Consider the following 26,130-nt stretch of genomic DNA (forward strand, 5'->3'; position numbering starts at 1 on the left):
AAACATGTATTTTAAGGTGTGATTTAAATGTTTTCATGTTGCTGTAAAACATGTTTTCTGTTGTGCAGCAGCTTTATGATCTAACATGACGGGTAATGAGGTGCCTCTGTGCAAAAGGTCATCAGCCTGCTAATAAAGCTCTTTATCAATTACACACTGAACTCGACACTTCTTTAACTAAAACAATCCTACATGTATTTGATGAGGCTAAGCTGAGGGAAAAAAATTTGTAATCAACTGTTAGATAAGGTTAACATTAAAGGAGCAATATGTTACTGACCCCCTAGTGTTTAAAATGGGTACTGCAGTCCAAATTCTAAACATTGTAGAGATCTGTCTCCCCCCCCCGCCTCTCTAGAGTTGATGCTCACACAGGTTGCCATGTGGTGGACACTGAAGCTTCAGTGTTTAGCCAATGAAGACGAGCAGTCTGAAAAATATGAACTCTGTTTTTTTATCATTTACAAAGTGCTTCAGAAATCAATGTTAACATACATTTCTTTGCATTGCAAGCCAAAGTGAATAAATTAACCTGTCAACCTGCAGATTTTTTTGATGTGTGGAGGGATAGTCTCCTGCTGTGAGCGAGCAGTCCTTCTGAAAGTCACTAGAAGTTTTCAGGTGTGCATTGCATCAGTTTTAAACAGACTCATCCACAGCCACTGAGCACAATCAAACTTTTTATTGTGTAAAAGTGTACAAAGATGCAGCTTATGTCCAGACACTATTACTATCTACAGAGTGACAGTGATTGTTGAGGCTTCACATCAGCACATTAAGACGTTTCTGGGTACCTTTACATTCACATCATCAGAATCCAGGTTTTTCATTAATTTGGGAAATGTTGGAAGAAGAGGATCCTGGTTTTTCATATCTGTACACATGATGATAACATGATCCAGGGCTCTGATGTTCAAAAGGTTTATCAGAATGATCCAGATTTATTTGCAAATCCAAATTTCAGTGACTCCAGGTCACCCTCGGCTTTAAGTTGGATTGGATCAACCTGATCTAGATACAGACTTTTTAGATCTGCATGCTAAAATCAAACCTGCTCCCTAACACACACCTCTGGACTCAGGCACTTTACGTTTTTCTATAAAAAAATATTCTCCTTCTTCATACAGTTGTAAATAAGTTTTTAATGTCTCCCCATCAGTCTATAAATCCAGCGTGCGGCTACCTGATGAGTGTTTTCTACAGAATTTAAGACTACGAGTCGGTCTACTTGAGTCACCTCATGTAGACGAGTACACCTCAGAGCTCCAGTCCTACATTTCCTCTGCCGTTAAACCACATCACCCCTCGCTGCTCCTCTGTAAGCATAGACGTCCTACATCTCTCCTGTGTTCTTCTGAGGGTCTGCAGGTGATCAGCGTGCAGTGTGACACGGCCCGAGGTGAACCGGGTCCCTGCCCGGTTTACATGCGGTGGATCTTGTTGTGATCCATGAACTGTTTGAGGTTGTGCAGGTTGTCCCACCACGTGAAGAGGAAGGTCTCTGCGATGAGTCTGAACCACGGCGTGATCAGCAGCTCGCCGCGCTTCGCCTTCTCCAACATCTCCTTCAGCTCCTCCTTGCTCACGTAACAGTGACTTTGGATCTCATTCGGGTCTGGACTCAACTCCACATCCTGCAGAGACACAAATTGAAAATGTTAAAGTTCATAAAAAGACGACATAATACAGGAAGACATACTCTCATCGTCACAGGCGTCAAGCGTTTTTTTTTTAGCTAATTATTATCCAGTAACCGGCACACCGACACTTCAATGTTCAAGTTCTTCTTTCTTTTTGATTTAACAGGAAATCCAAGAACATGTAAGGACAGGAGATCTTCCTGGACTGGAACTTATTAGTTTGCGATTTTCTCCGATCAAAGACGACACAGCAAGAACAAGCTAACAAACATCACACACAGACTATATGAATTTACACAACAACAACATAAAAATAAAAGAACAGGAAATATAATGCAGCAGGTTCATTTGAGCATGCAGATCGTAGCGGTGGCGTGCAGACAGTCTATGGTCGTGCAGCGATCACAGGGAATAAAACCCCTCCCACTGGCTCCAGGTGAATAAGTGATAAACACACAAACACCCATCAGGTATTGTGATGTTAATCATCAGACAGGACAGTGTTACCTTCTGCATGAAGAGGATGTAATCGATCTCGTGTTCTCCCCACACGCCGTCTGACTGAGCTTTGTAGTGGATCCTCGTCAGGTACGTCATCTCGTCTGGAGTCACCTGAGAGGAAGGTAGAGATCAGACGCTCCTCCATAATCCTCTTTAATTACAGCAGCCAGGACTTCTATGCACGCACACGCACACACGCACAGAGCTTACCTGTGCCATGGGGATTCCCAGTTCAGCTTCCAGTCTCCTCTGAGCGGCTCTCCTCACGCCGATCACCTCCTTCTCCTCCAGCTCGCTGTCTGTGTGCAGCGGGTGACTGCAGCATGTGTTTGTGAAACAGCCTGTGAGCAGAAGACACGGGGAAGAGTAGTTACACTTCATACAACGCCATGAGGACACGGGACAATAAGAGGAGGTTAACTGGAAGGTTCATTGATTACCTGGAAAAGTGATTTTGGCATCAGACCTCTGTTGAAGCAGCAGCTTCTCTTCACTATTGAAAATGAAGACGCTGAACGCTCTGTGCAACATACCTGATAAAACAGAAACAATTGAGCTTAAATCAGAACTTCAAAAGTGCTCGTAGTAACTCAGGTGTGCGCGGTGCCACGTGTCAGAGACATGCCTTTGTCGATGTTGGAGTTGAGGTGGCAGTTCTTCTTGGTGTCCGCTCCGATCTTGCTGTCGTTGTCGTCAATGAGGATGCACATCTCGGCCAGGAGCTGCACCTGCTTCTCGTCCAGGTGGTCGGTGGTGATCTCAGGCATTCTGACTGCAGACTGAAGGGGTCTCACCTGACTTCAGAGCACATCAGCAGTAACAGGCAGGGTATGAACATTAAGTCAAGAGCTGCAAACCTGTTAAAGTCATGTAAAAACAGACGCTGCGACCCATAGAATATGATATAAACCCATCCAGTCCTTTGTTTGTGGTCTGCATAAGTCTTACAACACAGAAAAATGCTCTGTTTCAAATGTGCTCCTTGTGATGTCACAGTGGGACTCTGGTAAAAAGAAAAAAATCCTCTCCCCTCCCCTGGTATCTCCACCCATGGAATCCACCCCCAGACTAGAACAAAACTTTTGAGCAGGTCTGACATGTCTACGGGGAAATCACCTGTTTTAGCCATCACCTGTTTTAGCTCGGCCACAGTGTTTACAAGAAGTACATGTTAAAATAATACCGCAGAATAAGCTGCTAGCTTCAGTTTTACGAGCCGAAGTTAAGAGAATAAACTCAGTCTTTGAGTTATTTAGTCGAAAGTTCAAAATGTTAAATACACGCAAAGCGGAATCAAATTCAAGACTTTAGTAAATGGAGTTTGGTTCCACTTTACATTTTTAGTATAACAGCGTGTGCAGACAGGATTCAGTGCAGCTCAGCAGACAGACAGCGTTCACTCGGTTTAAAGTCAGCAGGATTATCCCGGGTTAATCCACAATTCACAGCGGCCTGTTTTACCTGTGTGTCGCTCTGCAGCACGCGCTGAAAGGTGTGTTCACAGCTCTTGGCCTCGGTGGTGTAGCTCTGTAGGAAGCAGGTACGTTTGATTTCAGTGCAGCCGCTCCCTGACAGGACATCACTCGAAGCACCGCCCACACGGCCCGCACCATGGCCTGACAGAAACAGAGCACCAATCACGGGACTGAAGCTGAGGGGCGGAGGGAAAACCCGGACTGGATTCAGCCAATCAGGATCGAAAGACACGCTGCACAAGATACCTACTGGACTAAAAGGGGATCAGGATGAACTTTGACATGAATGATCATAAAATCAGAGTCCAATTTTTTTGTTTTTTACATAATTGAAAGACCTTTTAAACATATAAAAGTATACTACATTTTAGGTTGATAGGTAACTATTTAACAAAATGGCAGAATATTTATTATTTTCTTCAATAGTTCAAAGTCCCCATGAAATGAAAAAATACATTGATAATACAAGACATGACTCAAAAAAATCTTAGCTTATTTTATTTTCAGTCATAATACAAGAGGTTTAGCAAACTGTAATTATTAATGCATGCAGCCTGAGTGACGTCCCCCGTCTGTCCCTGCAGGGGGCGCTGGAGTCCCATCGATGGCGGTCTCCATGCTGGAAATGCTGTCTCAGTCTAACTTTCAGTCAACCTAACAACAGACTGAGAACTGGAGCTGAGGCGGGTTTTAAACCTCCTGACAAACCGTTACACCGCGCTCACCTGTCAATCAGGTCAGCTACACGCCTTATTGTGAATAACTCTTATCCTTCAGCAAATCAAAACTGATGAGTCATCAAAACATTCACCCCCTGTACAGTGTGTGTCGATCGAGACATGAGCTAATCACACCTATTTGTTTTTTTGAACCAGGCTGTAAACATGTTAATCTCTGTTGTAAAAACAGGCTTTTTTTTTTTAATGGGTGTGTATGTGACTTCCTGTGCTTTCGCAGCCAGCCTCTAGTAGACACTTGAAGAATTGCAGGATTATGCACTTTGGCATTTTTTAACACTGAGGCTGCTGCTTGGTGGTTTAGGACCTCCAAAAATATTTTGAGTTGCTCTAATCCTCTTCTTTAGCATTTAGCCATTTATTTATGGTATGTAAGACTACGTAGACCCGTTCCAAAGAAACCCAGTCCGGGACTTCCACTGAACCCGGATTGTCAACACGCCATCACACCACAGCAGAGCCCGCTCCACCCAGGCCTCTGACAACTGGACATAAGTATGAACTCTACTCCATATTTACATCTTACAGAGAACCCGATAAGACGTCATATTACTCACACAGAGAGTTATCTGTTCCCGGTGGATGAAACACGTCCGTTAACGTTTAGTGCGTTTATCTACGACGATCATTTGAGCCTGTGAGAGCCTGTGTCGAACAACCCAGCTTTCACTTCCTCTGTCTGAGATCACGGCTTTTCATTGGACGCTTTCACATCCGCGTGGCCGCCCATTGGCTACAAATATTGCAAATACAAACTACGTCACCAATAGAATCCGTGATGTGTCCACATTTAGCTTTAATGCTAATACCTGTCAAACTAAAACGCGTCATAAACGTTCGTAAATAAGTCGACAACATGTCGATATATTCCAGTTGAAGGCTTAACATAATTTCACATCGAGTGAGGAAGGTTACAGCTCCTCCGTAATGTTGTTTTCACTCATTTTAAACGTTAGAAACGCGGTGGTTAGCCTGTGCTAGCTTGTAAATCAGTGAGCGGTGAGTTTCCTTATTTTACATATTTATGTCAAAATGTAATCTATAATTGATCCTGAATGATGACAGCTACACTAGATATTTATTTAGCATGCGTTATATTTACTATAACTGCTTTGAAATGGGATAACAACGTAAGATAACATGTCACTATTATGTAAATTCTGCTCTTTAGCCTTTAAATAAATTAATCTAGCTGTATCTTTCATGCACTGCCCTGTTGGCCATCATATTAATTATAAACATACACCTTCATAACGATATTATGAGCAGTGGCGATCCTACAGTCTGCAGGGGCCCTAGGCATAAAATCACAGGGGGCCCCTCCAACCAGCGTTCATTACCATTATGTCATAAATGTTTTGACATCAACAAAAAATATATTGACTTTCATTTTCAAATGTAGGTATTCATAGCAATAATGCAAGCAACGCTTGACAGGGAAACAAGAGTGAGTGCTGTCAGACGGGGCCACCTTAGGGGGGTTTCTGTCATTGAAAACTTGCACATTTTGAGCCACTTCTGTGGTTTAAACTCTGCCACACCTGCCCCCCCCCCCCCCCCCAACTGGCTAGCTAGGGGCAGCAGTAGCTCAGTCTGTAGGGACTTGGGTTGGGAACGGGAGGGTCACCGGTTCAAGTCCCGGTAAGGACCAAATATGGTTGGTCTGGAAGCTGGAGAGGTGCCAGATCGCTTCCTGAGCACTGCCGAGGTGCCCTTGAGCAAGGCACCAAACTAGCTCAGGAGCGCCCGCTGTGAGCAGCTCCGTCACTCTGAGACCTCCCCATTAGTGCATGTCCATAGGATCCTGTTTCTGCATGTGTGTATTTCAGCCTATGTGTGTGTTGCATGACTTACAGAGTGTAAAAACAGAATTTCAATAAAGTAAATCTTAATCTTCCTGCTGGGTTCAGAAATTAAAGTATTCATTCTTTAAGATCGTGTTAACAGCAGGCAGAATAATAATGAATGAAAATGAAAAACATGAAAAACTTCAACCATGAATATTCCCTGATAGGACAAGGAAGAAAGTGAGGAGCATCCAAGCAGATACATCCCAACCTCTCTGCTGCCAGTTTGAGCCTCTGAGCTCAGGGGGGCTCTATAGAGGCCGTCAACTAAAAACTGTATTTAAGAAGTCATTTAAGTGTTATAAACATCCTTAACCTCACACATTGACTGATGAGATCTAAATCATTATGTGGTTTGTCTGTCTTATTGACTGCCTGAATAAGAGCTGCATGATTAATCATAAAAAAAATTTATAGGTGGGATCTCATTTCTAGATGAAGGCTTTTCACTTGCTCGTCCGTGTGTTCAGAATAATTTACGTGTTCACTTATATGCTTCACAACTATCTCCAGTGCTACTTTAGTCACACTCACACAACGTAAAGCGAAACACATTTTTAATTCAATAATCAGACCTCAGAATAGACAGCACGTGTTTTGAACTCACGGAACTGTCAAAACTCAGGGAGAAGAATCCTGATCCACATTTTAGCAAGAATCATGCAGCCCTAGCCTGAATGTTTTCATCTGCTATATATATCTGGAGAATTTAGGACAAATTTCCACATTTGGTAGACAATAAAGATCTATTCTATTGTGTTTTATTCTATTCTATTGTTCTATTCTATGTGCATATGTCTCTTTGAAATGGTCTGGATCTCTGGGAACACTTAATTGGTTCCTGCAGAGACTGTGAACCTGAACTTTACCTCCTTTTTTTTATCTGCAGGCAATTGGTGATAACCTAATCCAACTAGCAAGCCTGGCGTTTGTTTACCTGCTTCTCAGGTGAGAGGTGAGTCGGGGGCAGGGCCACCTGACAGGTAGGAGGGATGCCTGTTGAGGGAGGAAGCGGCAGCGGCTCAGCTTCTGCTGTCCGTCACCCGAAGCAGAAGCGCAAAGCTCACAGTTTATCCATCCGGCGCACGAACAGCACAGAGGAGAGGACGCCAGGCATCACAAGAGGAGACATGCTGGAGGGACAGGTGAGGGAGACACACACACACATGCTTTTATTCTCTTTCACACACATACACACTAGGATGGCTGCAGACTAAGATGTTGGTGAAATTGCAGCTCAAAAGGCAGAGTATCTCGTAGTCATAATCTGCTGAAAAGAGAAAGTTACTCTTGAGTGTTTTGTGTGTCATGCTGTCGTGTCGTAGCAGAGCTGTTCTTCGTCAGTGACAGTGACAGAGTACAGTACCAGCCGGTTTAACTGCATTGCTTTTATATTTATACGGGTGTTGCGACATCCAAGGCTCCATGCTTCAATTTGTTTCTGTATGCGGTTTCTCCTCGAAGGAAATGTTTGTGTCATGTTAAGTTAACCACAGAAGCGCTTTTGGAGTGAACGTGTTCCTGCTTGTTGTTTGTGGGTCATCTTCTAGATTTAACATTTTCTCAACAGAGCCTGATTGAAACGGGATGTTTTACTTAGATACTTGTTTTAGACAAGAAAAGTCTAAAGATACAAAAACATATACTGAGAACATTTTGGCCAGAATAAAATAAAACCATCACGTGTGGATTCTGCACTCAGATAGATAGATAGATAGATAGATAGATAGATAGAGTTGAACTTTATTAATCCCTTGGGAAGGTTCCCTCAGGAAATTCAGACTTAGCACTGATACGACTCTCTGAAGGTTCTCTGGAGGCTGCTCTCTCAAACCAAAAACTCTAAACATTATTTTACATAACAAACCGAAAGTGCTGAGCCCTGATGCTGTGCTCCATGTGCTGCAGACAGTGCTGGGAGCTTTATTTTGAAAGTGTCGATAGATAAAGCTTAAGAGGAATAAAGAGGGTAGGACCAGATACTTTTATTTGAATTCATCCTGGACCCCTTCTTGAACAGACTCGATATAAATGGAGTCTTTACAGAAGTTGTGTCTTTTTGTATTGTTGGCTTCTTTTATTTATTTGTTATTTTTAAAATGTTTGAAATCTAACGGAACATAGAACATATGTATAACATAACTATACATCAGTAACTGGAGATAATGACCGACATATCGATCAGTCCGGCTCTCTTCTAAACGTGTGCATATGAACATGTAAGTTACTGATTTCTGTTACTTAAAACAAAGGCCTCTATTCAAGCTCCCTGGAGTCATGTAGTTAGCTATTAACTCGCCTGTTTTATCAAGTGGAAGCTACCATTGATTTTGTTCCTGCAGAGAGGAAGGACAGTAAGCCGTTATATACGAGCAGGCGTTTCCTGATGCAAACTGTCTGCAGCAGCTCCGATGATAAAAGCTGTTCATGTTTGATCAAGAACATCCTGGTTGCTGCCTTGTTAGCTGGGAGTTGGCTGCAGAGAGATATTTATGTGCGTGACCTCTAAAATAAAGAGTGTTTGTGAGCGACTTTTTCTGCGTTTTTATAGTGTTACAGTGCTGGATGCTCAAACTAAACGTGGGCAAAGTTTCAGATAATGAGGAAAACGTATGTTGGAGTAATCCCAGGCTGAGTCAGCAGAGCGCGCTATAAACGGCTTGTTCTGCTAATCACGCCATAGTTCCCCGATATGAAACCAAGAATTTCACCAAACGGCTTCAAGTTCTTCATAACTCTTCATAAAACTTTTTGATAGTAGTAACTACAAACTGTAACTGGTATTCACAGCTTTTTCACAGCTTTTACGGCAGAGAATTACGTACACATTCACAAACTGTGAACGAAATAGAGAAGAAGATGGTAAATGCATCAGATGAAAAATCCACAGAATGGTTAGCAAGTACAAACGACGATTATGAGGAAAACTTGCAAGATGTGCATGAAGGCTTTTAAACTCAAGAAAATGGGACTCAAAGCCGTTGAGTCCAACATAACGTCTGAAAAGAAAAGTGGTGCAAAAATGGAATAATGTGGAATCTGTGTTTGGGTCTTACAAAGTTCCAAATTTAGGTTTTGAATATGTGCAGTTACGCTGAGTTATATCGTATCGTGTTTTTGGATGTTGGAGATGAAACTATTGGATCGAAGTATCTGAAATAATGAGATTTTGTCAGTATTTCCCAGCCCTGCTTTTGACCATGGCCCTGCTTTAGCCTTTACTTTCTCTGCCCTTGAATTCTGGGCCTCTAAAACCAGAGCTCAGCTTGCAGCCGCCTGTTGTCTCATCAAGTTTTAATATGTGCCGTTTGTCCAGGTCTGATGAGTCTTTTCACCGGACCTTTTTGTCTTTTGCCAAACATGACGGCTTTGTTTAAAGGCACCCCGTGGACCCCCTGCAGCTCACGCAGACAGCTTTATGAACCCACACATCTATATACTGTATATATAACACACAGTCTGTTCAATGCTGTCATTATTAGCCGCAGCAGCTTTCAGAGCCACATCTAAGCAGCTTTGAATCCATAAGGGTCCGCCTGTTGTGTGTTCATTCACAAAGTGTGTTGACAGAATGGTCAGGCGGTAAACGTCACCGTGACAAACTGTTGGTTTTGAACGCGAGCCAAGAGGAAGAGTGACAGTTGAGTGTTTGGTTTCCTCGTGTTTCAGGTGGCTCGAGAAGTTAGCAGCAGCTCTCTGGAGGCGAGCTGTCAAACGCAGCCTGTTGAATCCTTTGTTTTGGCTGCAGCTTTTTTTTACGTCTTTCTCTCTCTGCATGATAGTGCAGCATAGACTGGTGGTCAGATATTTACTGGTGACTCTAGGAGGTCAGCATGGAGGTGAGTTAAAAGTGATGAGTTTAAGTTTAGACGTAGTTCTCTATGCTCAGTGTTTGCACGGCTGGCTGCTGATTTAATCAGGTAAACTTGCAGGTTGTATTGTGTTCCTAGCGGCATCGTTTGATTGTTTGCATGTCTCAACATTTGTACATTTTGAGTCATGATGTTTTTCACCCTTTCCATTTAAACCTCAGAATGACTCAGAATTAAGAAAACATGATCATGAATATGAAAAGCAATAGGCAAGCAGAGAGTGAAAGAACATGAGTATTAAAAGCTACAATTAGCATTCAGGAAGCAAGGCAGTAATTTAAGAGCTGGAGCATCAAAACAAGAAAGAACCGTAATTTAAGCGGTGGTCGATAGTGTGAAAGGAGTAATGTGTTACTCTGACCCCTGGGGTCTGCAGTAAGAATTCAAAACATTGGACCTTTAAACAAGTACCAAAGTTTTAAAGGATCAATCAGTGAGATGTGTAGAGAGTGAACTGATAAAGTGATCTTACTATATGATCAGACATTAAGGAAACATGTTATGTTGAAGTGCTGGCTTCTCTGACAACAATGCAGCAGCCAGTATGTCCTCCTTCTAACTTTAGATTCTGCTCCTGAATGATCTGGATTTGTTTGGACCAGAGAAGGTAGGCGGTTTTAAGGCACCCCCACACGGCCGTTTTGGACGCCCCTCGGTTTGCCAGATATGAGAGCAGTTATCAGGTCTCAAACATCAATATTTACAGTCTGTTAAATATTAAAGCGGAGAGATGCCATGTAATGTTTTTTTATAACTTTACTTAAGTGCTTATATGGTTCTGATTATTCAAATTGTATTGTAGTAAACTCAGACGATAACTTAAACACTTTTTTGTAAAGCAGTTAAATCTAAATCCCATTTCATTTTGCTCTTCTTTTCCATCTCTCCGTCTTCTGCATTGAAACTCTATGTACACACTTGTTTCTGCAGCGTGCTGTAAATCTCCTCTCCTGACACCAACCAGATGGCCCCAATAATAAATGATGCTAAATATTTTTCATGATGGTCGTACGGGTCATAAAGAGGCATCTGTTTTCATTTCCGTTTAATAACCAGCTTTAAATTAAATACAGCGCTTCTAAGTACATGAACCTGATATCTCACTACTCAGTGTTCTTACATTTTATAATATGTTTATTTTAAGAGCCTTTTGTCCGTTATATTAACTTGTTGTTCTTATCTTTCCGTCTCTTCAGGACTCCAAACTGCCCCTCGCCTTACGCAGCAACCTCCTCGACCTATTCGGACAGATTGAGCGCGAGTTTGAAAACCTCTACATTGAAAACCTTGAACGTGAGTAGCTGTTTTCTATGATCACACACATAGTCTGTATCGATCTTCAGGTGATGATGTCACTGATGTCCCGTCTCTGTGCCAACGTCTCAGTGCGTCGAGAGATCGACTCTCTGAACGAGCGTCTGACTGGAGATGGACAGACGGTCGAGGGAGGAGACCCCACAAAGGGAGCTCTGAAAACCAAAGGTACGCTGATTCATACCGTCATTGTACACAATCTGCCTGGCTTCATCTGTGGTGCAAAGGTAGCTTCATTTAGATTGAAGTGTATTTTAAAGCATGTTTGTTGAAATCAGTTTTGCAGGAATTTATTAGAATCCCTACCATTAATGAAATAATCTCAGAAAGAATCGTCAAGTTATTGAAAAATGAAAATAGAAATGAGTTGCTGCACTGGCTCAGAATCTAATTACACAAATATGACAAATAAGCAAAGAGGGACCTGCAGGGAGAATCTTGAGCCCTTTTCAGACTGCTGTTACAAGCTTCTTCAGAGGTTGTAACAGAGGCGTTACAGATGTGAGACGGGATCAGCGGAGCCAGTGGTCGACCCGTGGAAACGGCTCCTGTTCCCTGACTCCATCACAATCACCTCCCTTAGACCAAGACAGGTGGTGAACATGGGAAGACTGGATGGAGGAGGCTACTGAGGGGAAGAAGGCCAGATATGCACATCTGGTTGCAGACAGATGGAAGACATGGGGCCTGCCCGTTGAAGTTGACTGCAGAGGGTTTGCTGGCAGATCCCTCTGCAGATCATACCGTCTCTTGGGCATCACAGATATCCAGACGAGGCCGTCGCAGAATCAGTGTGACCGTACAAAGATGTGACAGCTGAGCTTCATTAATGCAGTTTTGCTAAAGTAACAGTCTGAAAAGGGCTTTTGTGTTTGAGTTTGGCAGCATGATTGTAAAATGAAATCCTTACTGGAAGAAGTGTGTCCAGAGAGAGCAATACTTTTTTATTCTTTAGAGTTGTTAATCTTGTTTTATTCAACAACCTCCCGGACATTAATTACACACCTCCACCCCTGCTGACTACGCAGCCTTTACTCCTCTGCACTGGTTTAGTCATTAACAGACAAAAGTGACAGCTTATAACAGGAAAACACACCCGGGGCTTTGTGTCGTCAGGCTGCAGTTCACAGAGTTGACACTTTAATGGGCCATTAGTGCAGCAGTGAAACCAGTTTGTTACTGGGTGGTGAATTTCAAACACTGCTCTTTGTGTGTCTGTCACACAGCGAGCCACAGCACCAGTCAGCTGTCACAGAAACTGAAGACAACCTACAAAGCCTCCACCAGCAAGGTACCTCCATCCCGCTCTCCTCCACTTTCCATCTCGGTCATGATGTTTGTTATCTGTGTCATTATTTGGGCTGTAAGTCTTTGGGGTAAAGCTACCAGACTGACAAGAAAGCTCCATGAGATGCTAAGATGTGGGTAAATACATGAAACCTATAAGAGCTGATGCATTAATGATCAGATTTTTGGATTCAAACAGGTTAAAACTTTCAGTGTTTGTCAGGAAACTCCCTCTCTTTTGACTCTTTGCTGTTTAATCTCCTGTCGACATAGCGTTTGTACACACTCCACCGAAAAATAGGCGGACCTCGCAACTTCAGGGTGGCCACATGGGAGTTGTGGGGAGGAGATTCATGGGTAACGTCCTGAATGTTTGTCGCTAAAGCATCATGGGAGGGTCTGGTTTTTTACTTTTAATGTCTGACCTTGACTCCTCGTCTGCTCCACTCTGATGCATCCTAAAGACCGGTCTCATCATTTTTAAATAATACACAGCTTTTAAAGTTTGAAACCTCAAACCTAATAAGTACATCAGGTTTGACATGTCAGAGTTGAAGGGAAACTAAGGTATTATTTGTCCTAGTAGGAGCAAAAACATCTGGAATTGCGAGAGAAAAGAAATACCATAGTGACCCCTGAAGTCTTTGCACAAATTGTGGAACTCCTCCTGACATGCAGAGCCCTGAAACAACTTTTTCTCTCTGACCTCACCCGGAGTTTCTCCTCCAGCCTCCTCGTATTTATTCTGCAGAAAGTCAGAGTGAGCTGATGTGAGAACGCAGCAGGATATAATCAGGAGAATTACCCTGGAGCCAGTAGTAGGGGGTGGTGACCTTTATTCCCTGTGATCGCTGCACGACCATAGACTGTCTGCACGCCACCTCTACTATCTCCGTGCTCTAATGAACCTGCTGCTGCATGTTTCCTGTTCATCAAAATCTCAGCTGGGTGAAGAGCAGAAGGGGCGGTTTTTCTTCTGATTTGAATGTCAGCAAAGAGGGTCAAGGTCAGACTCGTCAATCTCCTGACAGAACTAGATGCTTTATAATCAAACAGCTAACCATCAGCTGTCTGAGAAACATGACCCAACACTAATGATGTGCACTAACTCCAGAGTGTGCTCGGTCGACCCTGACAGGACTGGGCTGTGCTTCCTGTTTTTCATTGTGTTTGAAACAATAAGACTGTTATTACTGTAACATGAATGTGAACCGCGCAGACAGAATGAGAGCGTTCATTAACTCAGCCTGAGCAGATGCTTTTGCTGCTGCGTCTCATAACTGCCAGTGATGTGATCTTACCGCTGTGGTCATCTGTCGGCCTGCAGCAGCATGCACGGTGCAGCTTATGATCTCTATGTGACAACTGAAACTGCAGCTCAGCCTTTTATTAGTTCATCTGGAGGCCTGACATGTGTAACTGAACACCAGATATTTTTAGATGTGCACCACTCGAATCATCGGCAGGTCAGATAGTTAATATTCAAACTGCAGTGACACATAGTCATTTTAGTGGAACTTGAAGCTATCAACTTGTGTGCCTCTGCAGAAACATCCTCGGATACGGCAACAGGATGAAAACTATTGAATTTGCAGGCTGTAACGAAGGCCACCAAGAAGATAAACACATCACAGAAGTCTGAATGAATCACACTAATTATCTTTTTTAGTAAACTAGCAATGCTTTCTAACTGAGTATGCAGACTTCTAAATCTTAGATGGAAACCTGAACATAATGTTGATGCTTTCAAACAGTGTTTAAAAGTTATTTTTGAGGGCCTTTTTGCCTTTGTTAGATAGGTCAGCTGAAGAGAGAGGGGGTGCAGCAAAGGGCTGAGGTCTGATTCAAACCCATGGACGCTGCAAGGAAGACTCTCAGCCCAAGACCTCTATATGGGTCTTGGGTCTCAAGACTGGTCTTGTTCTCGCTCGGTATCAAAAGCATTTTTACTCTGTCTTGTCTCGGTCTCAGACTGGACAGACTTTAGATTTTAAATCAAGATCACCACTGACGGGCTACTTTCCACGTCATTACTATGATTAGAAGGAAAACGCCCCTTTCTAAAAGAATGACTAACATATATATATATGTATATGTATGTACAGTATATAACTCTACGGCTGCAACCTTACCGTGTTACGGTCTAAGTGAGTGACACACTGCACACAGGAGAATGATTTTTCAGTGATTTTTATGGTCTTAGTCTTGTCTCGGTCTCGGAGCACTCTGGTCTCGAGTATATCTTGCTCTCCGTTTTTTTGTCGTGGGTTCAGGAGAAACATGTTGCCAAAAGGGATTGTGAAAACATAAAAATGTACAGAGGATGTTGTCCTTGAATCGGGCAGCCCAGGTTTAAGTCTGACCTGCAGATCCTTTCACACGCCTCATTCAACACTCTCTCTCTCTCTCCCTAGTTTCAAACTCTATCCACTGTCTTATTTCAATAAAGGCAGAACAACCGCCCCCACCCTGTTTTTGCATCAGTTCTGAGGACCCCCGTCTGTTTCCTGTCTCTGCTGCACCTTTATATGAAATGTTAAAGTGACCTTCGGGGTGGCTGGTTAAGAAACGAGAGGTGCAAGAAAGTATAAAACTTAAAAAAAAAAGAACTGTGTCATGTTTGAGATACTGGATCCAGTTTTCCTGTCATCCTCACACTGTGCTGAAGGTTGTGATACGATGGTTGAAGTTATGATGATACAAATGTAGTGCCCACCGCTCAGGGCGACTGATCGGGGGGGAAACGTGTTCTTCAGCCTGGTGGTCCTCAACCTTCACGCATCATCTTATTGTCATTAAACGTATAACCTGTCAGGATCCCGAGTGCTTGTTAACTAAGCATTACATATGATTGTATTTAGGATCAGGATATTTCACCAAAGAAATCCGCATCAGCATCATCTCTGCAGGTTTCATATTGGTGCACCTGTAGGTACTTTAATCTCACCTGGCCTCTGAATTAAGCAACACCTTGTTGGGTTTAAATTTGGTGCCCGTGTCTTTTCCCCTCCATGAAACCTTTTCTCTCCTCCTCTCTGCTCAGATTGTGTCCAGTTTTAAAGCCACCGCAGGGTCGCGTGCTCTATGTCAGCTGCTCAAAGAGTACGTGGGCCACCGGGACGGGATCTGGGACCTCAGCGTCACACGGACTCAGCCGGTGGTCCTCGGCACGGCCTCTGCAGGTACACCGTTTCACTTGACTTCTCTGATCTGTCTCACACTGCGGTGTTGTTTCATCAGGCTAGAAGAGCATCACTGTGCTCCTGGTATCTGTTTTTTTAGTTTTGATGAAGACGTTGGTTTGTTAGAGTGCCAATAGTTTGAATTTTAGTTTCTAAACGAGATGTTGCAAATGTTGGTTGTTGTCCTTAAACCCAAGCATTTGTGGAAGACACCATCTTCGGTTTGGAGCTTTTTCAGTCATGGAGTTGTTGCATGAAATACAATGTGGGGGAGCTCACGTTGCCGTCCTTTCACAGATCACTCTGCTCTGCTGTGGAGTATAGAGACAGGAAAATGTCTGCTGAGGTACGCTGGACATCAAGGATCAGGTAATACTCACAGGCTTGAATTACATCACTTTTCAACAACATAGACATGCCAAGTAATGCATAACGTTCTTAAACAAAAATAATGATAATCAATGTAGCAGGTTACTTTACATGTTATATAACAAATGAACATTTTTCATCTTTCACCAAACAGTCAACTCCATCAAGTTTCACCCCACGGAGCAGATGGCGCTCACAGGTAAGAGTTCACATCTTGGTGTGACTGTTTGATCGTTTTTTTTCTCGGCCTCTGTCGTCTCTATCTGATGATTTCCTGCAAATCTGACGGTTGTGTGTGTTTGTTGACGTGTGCTCGTGTTCTCTGCAGCCTCCGGGGACCAGACGTCTCACATCTGGCGCTACATGGTGCAGCTTCCTGCCCCGCAGCCGCCACCAGATGTCAGTGTGAGTATCCATCGACAGTTCTCCTCCTTACTGGAATATCCTAGAAAAAAAAAAAGAACATATACAGACAGTTGCATTGTCTTACTGTGGTAAATGAATGACGTTAAAATGAGCCCCTAATTTCACAGTTTTGTAGCTTTGAACTTGTGTTATGTGCACCCGAAGGCCCCGTGTGATGAAGACCAGGACTCTTCTGACAGAGAGGAAGGTGAGGTGGACGGAGAGGGGCCCTTTGAGGTCCCCACGGTCCGTGTCGCCACAGCAACCCTGAAGAGCCACCAGGGCGTTGTGATCGCAGCTGATTGGCTGGTGGGAGGCCGACAGGTGGTGACGGCGTCCTGGGATCGAGCTGCAAACCTGTACGAGGTGGAGACGTCTGAACTGGTCCATGCACTTACTGGTATGTTCCCAGAGCGCGCATATCGTCATCAGACAATAGATGAGTGGTTCAGGATATTTGGTGAAAACAAGTTTTTTTTTAATGGCGTGTGTGTTTGCAGGTCATGACCAGGAGCTGACACACTGCTGCACACACCCCACCCAGCGCCTGGTGGTCACCTCCTCCAGAGACACCACCTTCAGACTGTGGGACTTCAGGGATCCGTCCATCCACTCTGTCAACGTCTTCCAGGGACACACCGAGTAAGTCTGACACCTGTCACACATATTTCCCACTCCTGAAAATCTCCTGAAATTTTAAAGGTCCAATCAGTTTTAAAGGTCCAATCAGCATGTGTAGTGAGTGAAATGATAAAGTGATCTTACTATCTGATCAGACATTAAGGAAACATGCTATGTTGAAGTGCTGGCTTCTCTGACAACAATGCAGCAGTCAGTATGTCCTCCTTCTAACTTTAGATTCTGGTCCTGAATGATCTGGATTTGTTTGGACCAGAGAAGGTAGGCGGGTTTAAGGCAATCCCCACATGGCCGTTTTGGACGCCCCTCGGTTTGCCAGATATGAGACCAGTTATCAGGTCAAACCAACAGGTGTTGCAGCGATGGAAGCGGTCAAGAGAAGTGGTTCAGATAGAAGTGATTGTACCCGACCAGGACTTTATCCTGCAAGCCCCCTGATCCTAATAAGCAGTCTGTCTCCTCCTGCACGCTCTCATCAGGACCTGACTGTCCTTAAATGATGAATTCATGTGTGAAAGGTTTATCTGTCTCTTCCATGGTTCCTGCCGTTCTTATTTTGTCCACAGGGTGGTGCTGTAACATCTCTCTGCTCTGTCATTCCCTCCTCTGCACTTTTATTTTAACAGTGAAACATTAATTGACAGACCTTTTTATTTTTTGCTCTAAGCCAAACCTTGCAATTGCCTCTCGTTCATTATCGAGCACTTCTCCTCACTTTGACGCTTTGCTTCTCTCTGTCTCTCTACCTGCCTCACTCTCCTGTTCATAATTCTGTCCGTTTCTGCGTTAATCCTCCACTCTGTGTAATTTGGCACTTCGCTCGCTGTTAACACTCAATTGCAGCCGCTCAGTTTGAAATGATGACAGTCAGGCTCGTCTGTGGCTTTCAGTGGCAGCACTCTTTAAGAAAAGGGAATAAGGTGTGTGTGTGTGTGTGTGTGTGTGTGTGTGTGTGTGTGTGTGTGTGTGTGTGTGTGTGTGTGTGTGTCTGTGTGTCTGTGTGTCTGTGTGTCTGTGTGTCTGTCTGTCTGTCTGTCTGTCTGTGTCTGTGTGTCTGTGTGTGCCACACTGTGTGCGCTGGCTGGCAGCCTTTTATTCCGAGTGTGGGGATTACATGGAGCTCATTATGTACGACCCCAACATGTATAATTCCTGCAGATCCCGCTCTAATTCTCTCCATAGACAATGGGTGTAATGAGATTAAGCTGCAGCGTCTCACTGGTTACAGCAGCCCGCCTCCTTTTTGTTTCACCTCGGCTCTTTTCTTCTTCTCTTCCCAAAAGGCAGTAGATGGTCTTCAGAGTGTGATATACACAACGTTTGAGCTCAGGGGTCCCATATGGGGGTGAAAAGTTAGGAGAGCTATGAATTGGGTGTTTGGGACTTCTATTTTTGTTGCCGTGGTAATTAAACAGGTGGTGATATTTAAATGTTTACTACAATCTGGTATCATGACAACTCTGATGGACAGATTCCCGCCTTTCTCCGTGCAACCTGTTCAACAACAACAACAACAACAACAACAACAACAACAACACGTTCCCGTCTCTCTGCCGTTTCTCTGGGTCATTTTTCAGACGCTCCAGTAATTCATAACGAGTTCTCATGAACTGCAGAATCTCGTCCTCCCTCCTGCAGAAACTTAAGAGTGTGAATGGTTTAACAGGCGGCAGAGGTTGAGAGCTGGAGGGGAAACGGCCTCTCTCGTTTCCACCGACTTCACCGGCAATTACAGCTAACGCTCTCTGACAGCGAAACCACGGCGGCTAAAAGTGCAGCACACACACACACACCCTCTATCCCACCACCATGGCATAATTACAGAGAGACGACGAGCGAACATGAGCTAACGAAACGGCCAAGAGCGAACGAGAAGTGACAGAAAACCTGCTCTACAAACGCAACGCCATGTCCCGTTTGTCTCTGCTGCCATCAGATGCCTTCACACACATGGATAGTGGCTGAGAGAAGTGCATGTGTGTGCGTCTGTGAGCATGTGTGTGTGTTTGTGTGATAGCTTCTAGTTCTCCTGTGATCTTGTAGTTCTCCTGTGATCTTGTAGTTCTCCTGTGATCTTGTAGTTTTTCTTGTAGTTCTCCTGTGATCTTGTAGTTCTTCTTGTAGTTCTCATGTGATCTTGTAGTTCTCTTGTGATCTTGTAGTTCTTGTAGTTCTCATGTGATCTTGTAGTTCTCCTGTGATCTTGTAGTTCTTCTTGTAGTTCTCATGTAATCTTGTAGTTCTCTTGTGATCTTGTAGTTCTTGTAGTTCTCATGTGATCTTGTAGTTCTCTTGTGATCTTGTAGTTCTTCTTGTAGTTCTCATGTGATCTTGTAGTTCTCTTGTGATCTTGTTGTTCTTGTAGTTCTCATGTGATCTTGTAGTTCTCTTGTGATCTTGTTGTTCTTGTAGTTCTCATGTGATCTTGTAGTTCTCTTGTGATCTTGTTGTTCTTGTAGTTCTCTTGTGATCTTGTAGTTCTCCTGTGATCTTGTAGTTCTCCTGTGATCTTGTAGTTCTCCTGTGATCTTGTAGTTCTCCTGTGATCTTTTGGTTCTCCTGTGATGTGTGTACAGCTGCTCGCGGCTTCACTCACGCGCGCACAGACTATGTGGAAATTGGCAGTTACTCCCTCTCTTCCTTTTTCACTCCCCAGGTCTCCGATTATTAGGAGTCTTGACCTTGGCTGTCAGACTCACTGCAGAGACACCATTAAGTAACACTGCTCCCCCCCTCTCCTCAGCACCCAGTCTACAAACCCTTTAACCTTAATCAACCTTTTAATCAATTACCTCTTCTGATTAGGTCTCCCACCCTCCTCTCCTCCCTCTGGATTCCCAGGTGGGCTGTTCCCCGCAGTGTCAGAGGGTTCCTGTAACGATGCAGCGCCTTCCTGCAGCCTCAGCCGCTCTAATGGGGCACAGTGTAGTCCCCTAATGAGCCCTTAATGCCATGTCAGTTTGAATTAAGATGGAAGCCAGTTTTATGGAGCAAAGATTGGAGGGGAACTCTGGACGATGCTCGATCGTGTGAAGCTAATCTCAATCTATAATCAGAGATTTTTTTTTCTGTAAATAATGGAGGAAGAAGGGTCTGGACCTCAGTGCTATCATGTGGAGCAGTGCATCACGCCTGGTTGGTTAAAGGTGAGGGCGGAGGAGGAGGAAGAGGATGATGCTGGGTGCTCCTAATGTGAGCAACATGGCTGATGAAATGATTCAGCAAAATATATTCTTTGGCATTATTTATATTTTCTAGTCATCACCAAAACCTCCTTGATCTGACGAGACCTGGACTCCACCAGACCTCTGAAGGTGTGCTGTGGTATCTGGACAAAATGTGCTCTTGCTGCCTAATGTCTCCCACACACTGATAGGTGCCATTGTAAAGCGATAAAGATGTTCTTAACTTCAGCTGTCAGTGGTCATGATGTTGTGGCTGACCGGGTGAGCTGTGTTCTAATGCACCCCGAGAAATGAAAAGCTACCACAGTGAAGCTCTGCAATGAACAAATCACATCAAAGTGTAAATATAAATATTGATGCATCTGATCAAGCGTCGAAACGCTCCATGAAGCTGACTGTAAACTTATGAAGAGACGAGTGAAACTTGCCTTCCACGTCACCTCGAACACTCTGAACAGTGTGAGCCGTCTCTTAACAAATCAAGGTGTTTCTGATGCAAACACTTATGTAACAGGAAAGCAGCACAGGTGTCACCCTGCCCACACCTCGGTGCCTCACTGTGAAGGTGACACCTCGACAAGTTTTTAAACAGGGAGTCACATTTTAATGAAGAATCGCACACTGTTAACTCTGAAGTTAAAATGGACACACATAACTGCAAGTGTGTGTGTCGTCTTTTAGGTGTACGAGTAATTACAGGGAATGTGGGAGAGCATGATGACAGTGTCTTTGAATAAGTTTTCCCTCCTAAAACTTTCCTTTGTTTGCAGAACTAGTGGTACAGGAATCACCTCCACTTCCCTTTAAACTTCCTTCACTTTAAATTGTTCAGATTAGTTTTCTTTGTGTAACCATTCCTCTCTCTGTGTGTGTGTGTGTGTGTGTGTGTGTGTGTGTGTGTGTGTGTGTGTGTGTGTGTGTGTGTGTGTGTGTGTGTGTGTGTGTGTGTGTGTGTGTGTGTGTGTGTGTGTGTGTGTGTGTGTGTGTGTGTGTGTGTGTGTGTGTGTGTGTGTGTGTGTGTGTGTGTGTGTGTGTGTGTGTGTGTGCCCTGTTTTTTTAGCACGGTGACGTCTGCAGTGTTCACAGTCGGGGACAACGTGGTCTCAGGGAGCGACGATCGCACGGTGAAGGTGTGGGATCTGAAGAACATGAGGTCGCCCATAGCAACCATCCGCACTGATTCAGCTGTGAACAGGTAGGTGAGAGGAGGTAGGACGCTGGCTGTTTGGTGCATTTGACGAAGAAAGAAGAAGTTCTACTTTTTTTATTCTCTGCAGGCTAATAAAGATTTTACTAAAGAAAAGAAAGACGAATTCTGATGAAGTCAAACTGCCATACTTGTATAAATCTAGTGCTGAGTTTTAGAGTAAAGAGTTTAAGTGAGCATATTTAAGAGGATCCAGTAATTAGCTTTTTCTTTTTGATCTTTCAGGATAAGCGTCTCTGCAAACCAAAGGATCATCGCTCTGCCGCACGACAATCGACAAGTCCGACTGTTTGACATGAGCGGAGTGAGGCTGGCCAGACTTCCACGCAGCAACAGAATGGTGAGAAAAGAAGCAGACAGATCCTCCTGTTTTTCAGGATTTAATTGAATTTTGTTTGATAATTGTGATCTCAAATATAGAATCTGTCTACTGAAGTTTAACTTGAATGACAGATGCATCCCTCGCTTCTCTCTAGCTCCACCCTCTCTTCCAAATATGGTCATATCCGGTTCTACAAAACCCTAGATAGTGTGTCCTGATGACACAGTCCAGGCTTCAAAGAGGCTGCTACCACTTCTTATAAACAGTCATGGGTTTGAGGGGTTACTGCCTTTATTTGACAGGACAGTGGATAGAGTAGGAAACCAGTAAGAGAGGGGGGGGACCCAGAGGTCAGACTTGAACCCCAGCTGCCCGCTTGGAGGGCTATAGCCTCCTTACATGGGGCGGGACCTAACTGCTAGGACATCTGCACCCCATACAAACTAACATTTTAAACCTGTGTGTGCATGTGTGTGTGTGCAGGGTCACAGGCGCATGGTGTGCTGTACAGCGTGGAACGAGGAGAACCAGTCGTGCAACCTTTTCACCTGCGGCTTCGACCGACAGGCCATCGGCTGGAACATCAACATCCCCGCCCTGCTGCAGGAGAAGTGATACCACGGACACACATAAACACACACACACACACAACAAAACACACACACACACACACACACACACACACACACACACACACAGAGTGAAGCAGGAGTAATCTGTGGCCTCGCACGTGTTTAACCTGTGAAGCGTTTTAGTTGTTGATGTGTTTCTCTGATGTCAGGCTGCTACATCGTGTGATTGTTCATTAAATTGTTTAGTTTTTTAAGCATGATCATATTTTGGGGTCTAAATGACTAATGTGTACTTACAGTTTGATATCTCTTTAATAGATTACTTCAGATGTGAAACATGCTGCGATGGCTGCAACATAATCCTTGTTCCATTCAAGTGCGTCCGCTGTTTTTGTCAATGGAGTCTTTGGTGTGTTTTAGGAGAGCGACGTCATCCCCTGCTCACGGTTAAAAATATCATCTAACTCTTTCAAAATGTAAACGTCTATCTCGCTATACTTTTATCTATCTATTATAACAATATGAGCTGGTCACTGACAAAAACAACTTTCAGTGGACGTGCTCTGATTGGTTGTCTTCCCCCCTGAGGGATTTAAATCGTTACAGCCTGTTGCACTGCTGCCGCCTGAAACAATCTACCTGATCAATACCTACAACTTTTTAACCTTTTAGTCCTTTAGACTTCATTTAAAACAGAAATCCCACCTTGATTTAAAAACACTGCATCCAGCCTTTAAGTGACTGACTTAGTTCCAGCATTTGAACGTGTGTGCGAGGCCACAGAACTCATCTCCTGTGAGCAAACCCTTAAATTATTTAGCATGAATTGTGAATTGTGACATGGCTACGCTGACCCCACATCCCCCCCCCGAAGTATAAAGTATATATTTGAGTCCACAGTCGCTGCTGACGTCACTGTTGTTACGTTACTGCTAAGTGGTTGCATGTAGATACATGTTCATGTAGAGTTATAAATATAGAGTCATAAGGCCTGCAGAGCGTGGAGAAGACGCTCTACAGAACTGATGTATATATTATGTTGTGGCCTGACTAAAGGACCTGCAGGTCGTTCTAGTTCCTGGATTAAGTGTCTTACAGTTCTCCATCTTTTTGAGTGGAGTTTGGCTGAGGTGACGATGTTCTGTGAAATGCTTCTGTTCTTTTATCATCAAACATATCATACCTGTCAGATGACCTGTGCAGCACGCAGCCTGCAGGGCGGTTTAAAGTCTTAAATCTGCTGTCCTGTGTGAACGTTGGAGTCCTCACCTGTTACCTTTATGATGCTTTCAGTTCACATCCAGCCTCAATATTTCAAGATTCATGTTGTGATGATTTCAAACGTACGATGCTGATACTCTGCCTTGTTCCATGTTTACAGTAGGATTTCATTTTTTAATCATCCACTGCTTTATTCTGAGCAGAGCAATAACAGGAGAACAACTGCACTCCTTCAGTAGGTCTGTGAATATGTTGATCATAGTTTCTGAATGCTTCGGGTTAAGGCGTCACTACTTGTAGCCATAATTTCTGCTGATTATTCCTCGTGTTGGTGGAGTACTGACTCCTCCTGTCAGAGCCCCGTGTTGCTGTAATCCCAAAGTGAACTTGTTACTGCTCTTTTTTTTTGTGCTTCACAAAGAGCCGGTCAGTATGATGTCCCTGTGTTTACTCTTTGAGGGGGAAAATGTTTTCAGACCAAAAGAGAAGCAGATGTCGCCGGTTCATTTGTGTTTATTAAAAATAAAAAATCATCACATCAGTAAATCTCCCTCCTCCTTCATGAACTGGGTCTGGATGAATTGTGCTGCTGCTTCCAGCGACTTGATGACCTGTTAGCCTGGATCAGTACCAGGTCCCAGTTTGATGACCTGTTAGCTCGGGTCAGGATTTCACTGATGGTGCTCTGTTTCAGCCGGGGAGGGGGGGGGGGGGGTTTCCATCTGTCTCCACTGAGTGACAGTTTCTGAAATCTGTCTTCCTGCAGCGCTATGAACCCAAATAACAGATTTGACCGAGAACAGTTTAAAAAAATGCTGAACTAAAACAGGATGCACTTTGTAATTGGTCAGGTGTTTCTGCAAGACGACCGGGAACACCCCAGTCAGAGCTGATGAAGCAGCAGAAGAATCTTGTTGCAGAAAGGCCCCCCTCATCACATGTTTCATGTTTTGCTCAAACAAACAAATGTGCACGTTTCTCATCCCAGTTGCACATCTCATTCTGTTTCTGCAATCGCTTTATTTATTTCAGATTTCATTCGTTTGCTTCACTTTTGGTCTGAACACACTTTCAGCCTCGTTTGCACCTCTTGCTGTAAATGTCGCTTTTTTTTCCCCCCCAGTGTGAAAGTCGCTCTTTATCCAAACACAGAAGCAATAACCCAGATCCTCGGTGTTTCCCCGTGCTCTGAGTGAAGCATCATTTCTTATTTCAGTTACTGTGACTTGAAAAACATAAAGAGTTCTAACTAAAGTCTGGCTTCGTCTGAATCCAGGGAAGTTTATTTTTCTGTTACTCTTGTGCAATATCTTGAGAAGAAGTCATACTCTTAACTTCATGTCAGTGCTGTAAGGGATCCTTACGATGATCTCGTGTGTCTGCTGCAGGTGTAGCTCAGCGTATAATCTAGACGTGTGTATTCGTTACCCGAAAAGTAGGCTTCAGTTCACGCTGCTGCTTCTCCCGACAATAGAGTCAGGATAGATTTATAGAAACGTGCTTAAAAAATGTGATTGAAATGCCTTACCAGTGCATTTAAAAGAAGGTGCATTAGCCTTATCAAAGCCTTGTTAAAGAACTAATCTGTCGCCCACAGATATCGCTCTGCAGGTAGAGTCCGATCCGCAGCCCACGTTTGAATACAACTCTGAGGAAATATGATCTTGGATTGATATATGAAATTATTGTGTGTCAGATTCAAAGTGGACAGGCTTCGCTTCCCTGCAGCATTATGTGATCTACTTTGCATTCTTTATTGTGACGGGTACGTGCTCTCTGACGCTTTCCAATAAAGAAAAATGTGTGATTTCCCCCCCCCCCCCAGTCCTCCGTGTCTCCTTTTCATCTTATTTAACTGAAACCTCTCTCACCCTTTTTGTTCAGCTCTATAAGATATGTATCATTTAGGAAGTCACACTTTAATCATGAGGATGTGAATGCTGCTGCAGTGACGGATAATGAAACCCAGTGTTAATGAGAAAGGAGCCAGACGGTGTTTGAGTTTTATTTAAAGTGGAAAAGGGAAATAATTTCACATATGACTGGTGTTCTTTAAAATGTAAATATCTAAACTTCAATTTAAAATCTGTGTTAGTAAAATGTCTTGGACCCTCATCTGTTATTTTCTCCAGGTGAACAAGAACAAAAAGGAACAAATAGTCTAACAATGAGGTGGACTATTTCACAACACTTGAGAGATACACACAAAAAAAGATAATCAATAAAACATCTTTGGTTGTATTTATGTAAATATGTATGTATGTGTTGATGATTGGGTTTATGTATGATTGGATGGCAGTCTGCGTGGTTGTATGTCCGTTTATTTCTATTAAGGGCGGCTGTGGCTCATTGGTA

The 26,130-nt window shown here is 43.6% G+C and overlaps 2 protein-coding genes across 7 annotated transcripts; one reads left to right on the top strand and one right to left on the bottom strand.

Moving 5' to 3' along the window:
• Positions 1-667: 667 nt before the first annotated feature.
• Positions 668-5,044, bottom strand: idi1 (isopentenyl-diphosphate delta isomerase 1). 3 transcript variants are annotated; one of them, XM_061063945.1, is made up of 7 exons: positions 4,911-5,044; positions 3,603-3,757; positions 2,767-2,939; positions 2,582-2,674; positions 2,352-2,482; positions 2,148-2,252; positions 668-1,634 (listed from the first exon to the last, which is right to left on the bottom strand). In XM_061063945.1, the coding sequence occupies exons 2-7, from the start codon at positions 3,752-3,754 to the stop codon at positions 1,422-1,424; spliced, it is 867 nt and encodes a 288-aa protein (XP_060919928.1). In that variant the 5' UTR covers positions 3,755-3,757; positions 4,911-5,044; the 3' UTR covers positions 668-1,421. The 3 variants fall into 3 exon arrangements, with proteins under 3 accessions (XP_060919928.1, XP_060919929.1, XP_060919930.1); XM_061063946.1 differs by having other exon boundaries at positions 3,603-3,870; positions 4,911-5,037; XM_061063947.1 differs by lacking the exon at positions 4,911-5,044 and having other exon boundaries at positions 3,478-3,617.
• On the top strand, positions 4,698-25,594 carry LOC132993946 (WD repeat-containing protein 37-like). 4 transcript variants are annotated; one of them, XM_061063941.1, is made up of 15 exons: positions 4,698-4,848; positions 7,090-7,345; positions 11,269-11,365; positions 11,459-11,554; positions 12,613-12,677; positions 12,947-13,030; positions 15,717-15,855; positions 16,153-16,224; positions 16,379-16,423; positions 16,553-16,629; positions 16,795-17,029; positions 17,130-17,271; positions 21,514-21,648; positions 21,886-22,000; positions 22,466-25,594. In XM_061063941.1, exons 2-15 carry the CDS (start codon positions 7,193-7,195, stop codon positions 22,595-22,597), a joined length of 1,587 nt encoding a protein of 528 aa, XP_060919924.1. In that variant the 5' UTR covers positions 4,698-4,848; positions 7,090-7,192; the 3' UTR covers positions 22,598-25,594. The 4 variants fall into 4 exon arrangements, with proteins under 4 accessions (XP_060919924.1, XP_060919926.1, XP_060919925.1 ...); XM_061063942.1 differs by lacking the exon at positions 4,698-4,848 and adding an exon at positions 5,051-5,352; XM_061063943.1 differs by lacking the exon at positions 12,947-13,030 and having other exon boundaries at positions 4,709-4,848.
• Positions 25,595-26,130: the final 536 nt, after the last annotated feature.

This window comes from Labrus mixtus, chromosome 19, assembly GCF_963584025.1.
Source record: "Labrus mixtus chromosome 19, fLabMix1.1, whole genome shotgun sequence".
Classification (NCBI taxonomy): domain Eukaryota; kingdom Metazoa; phylum Chordata; class Actinopteri; order Labriformes; family Labridae; genus Labrus; species Labrus mixtus.

Bases quoted from the DNA above. Each gene is read 5' to 3' on its own strand.
- LOC132993946 (XM_061063941.1), top strand. From the start codon at position 7,193: ATGCCTGTTGAGGGAGGAAGCGGCAGCGGCTCAGCTTCTGCTGTCCGT. The intron at 16,225-16,378 runs GTAATACTCACA...TTCACCAAACAG, and splicing joins CGCTGGACATCAAGGATCAG to TCAACTCCATCAAGTTTCAC. The intron at 16,424-16,552 runs GTAAGAGTTCAC...TGTTCTCTGCAG, and splicing joins GGAGCAGATGGCGCTCACAG to CCTCCGGGGACCAGACGTCT.
- idi1 (XM_061063945.1), bottom strand. From the start codon at position 3,754: ATGGTGCGGGCCGTGTGGGCGGTGCTTCGAGTGATGTCCTGTCAGGGA. The intron at 2,675-2,766 runs GCATGTCTCTGA...CTGTTTTATCAG, and splicing joins CAACTCCAACATCGACAAAG to GTATGTTGCACAGAGCGTTC. The intron at 2,253-2,351 runs GTAAGCTCTGTG...CCTTCCTCTCAG, and splicing joins TGGGAATCCCCATGGCACAG to GTGACTCCAGACGAGATGAC.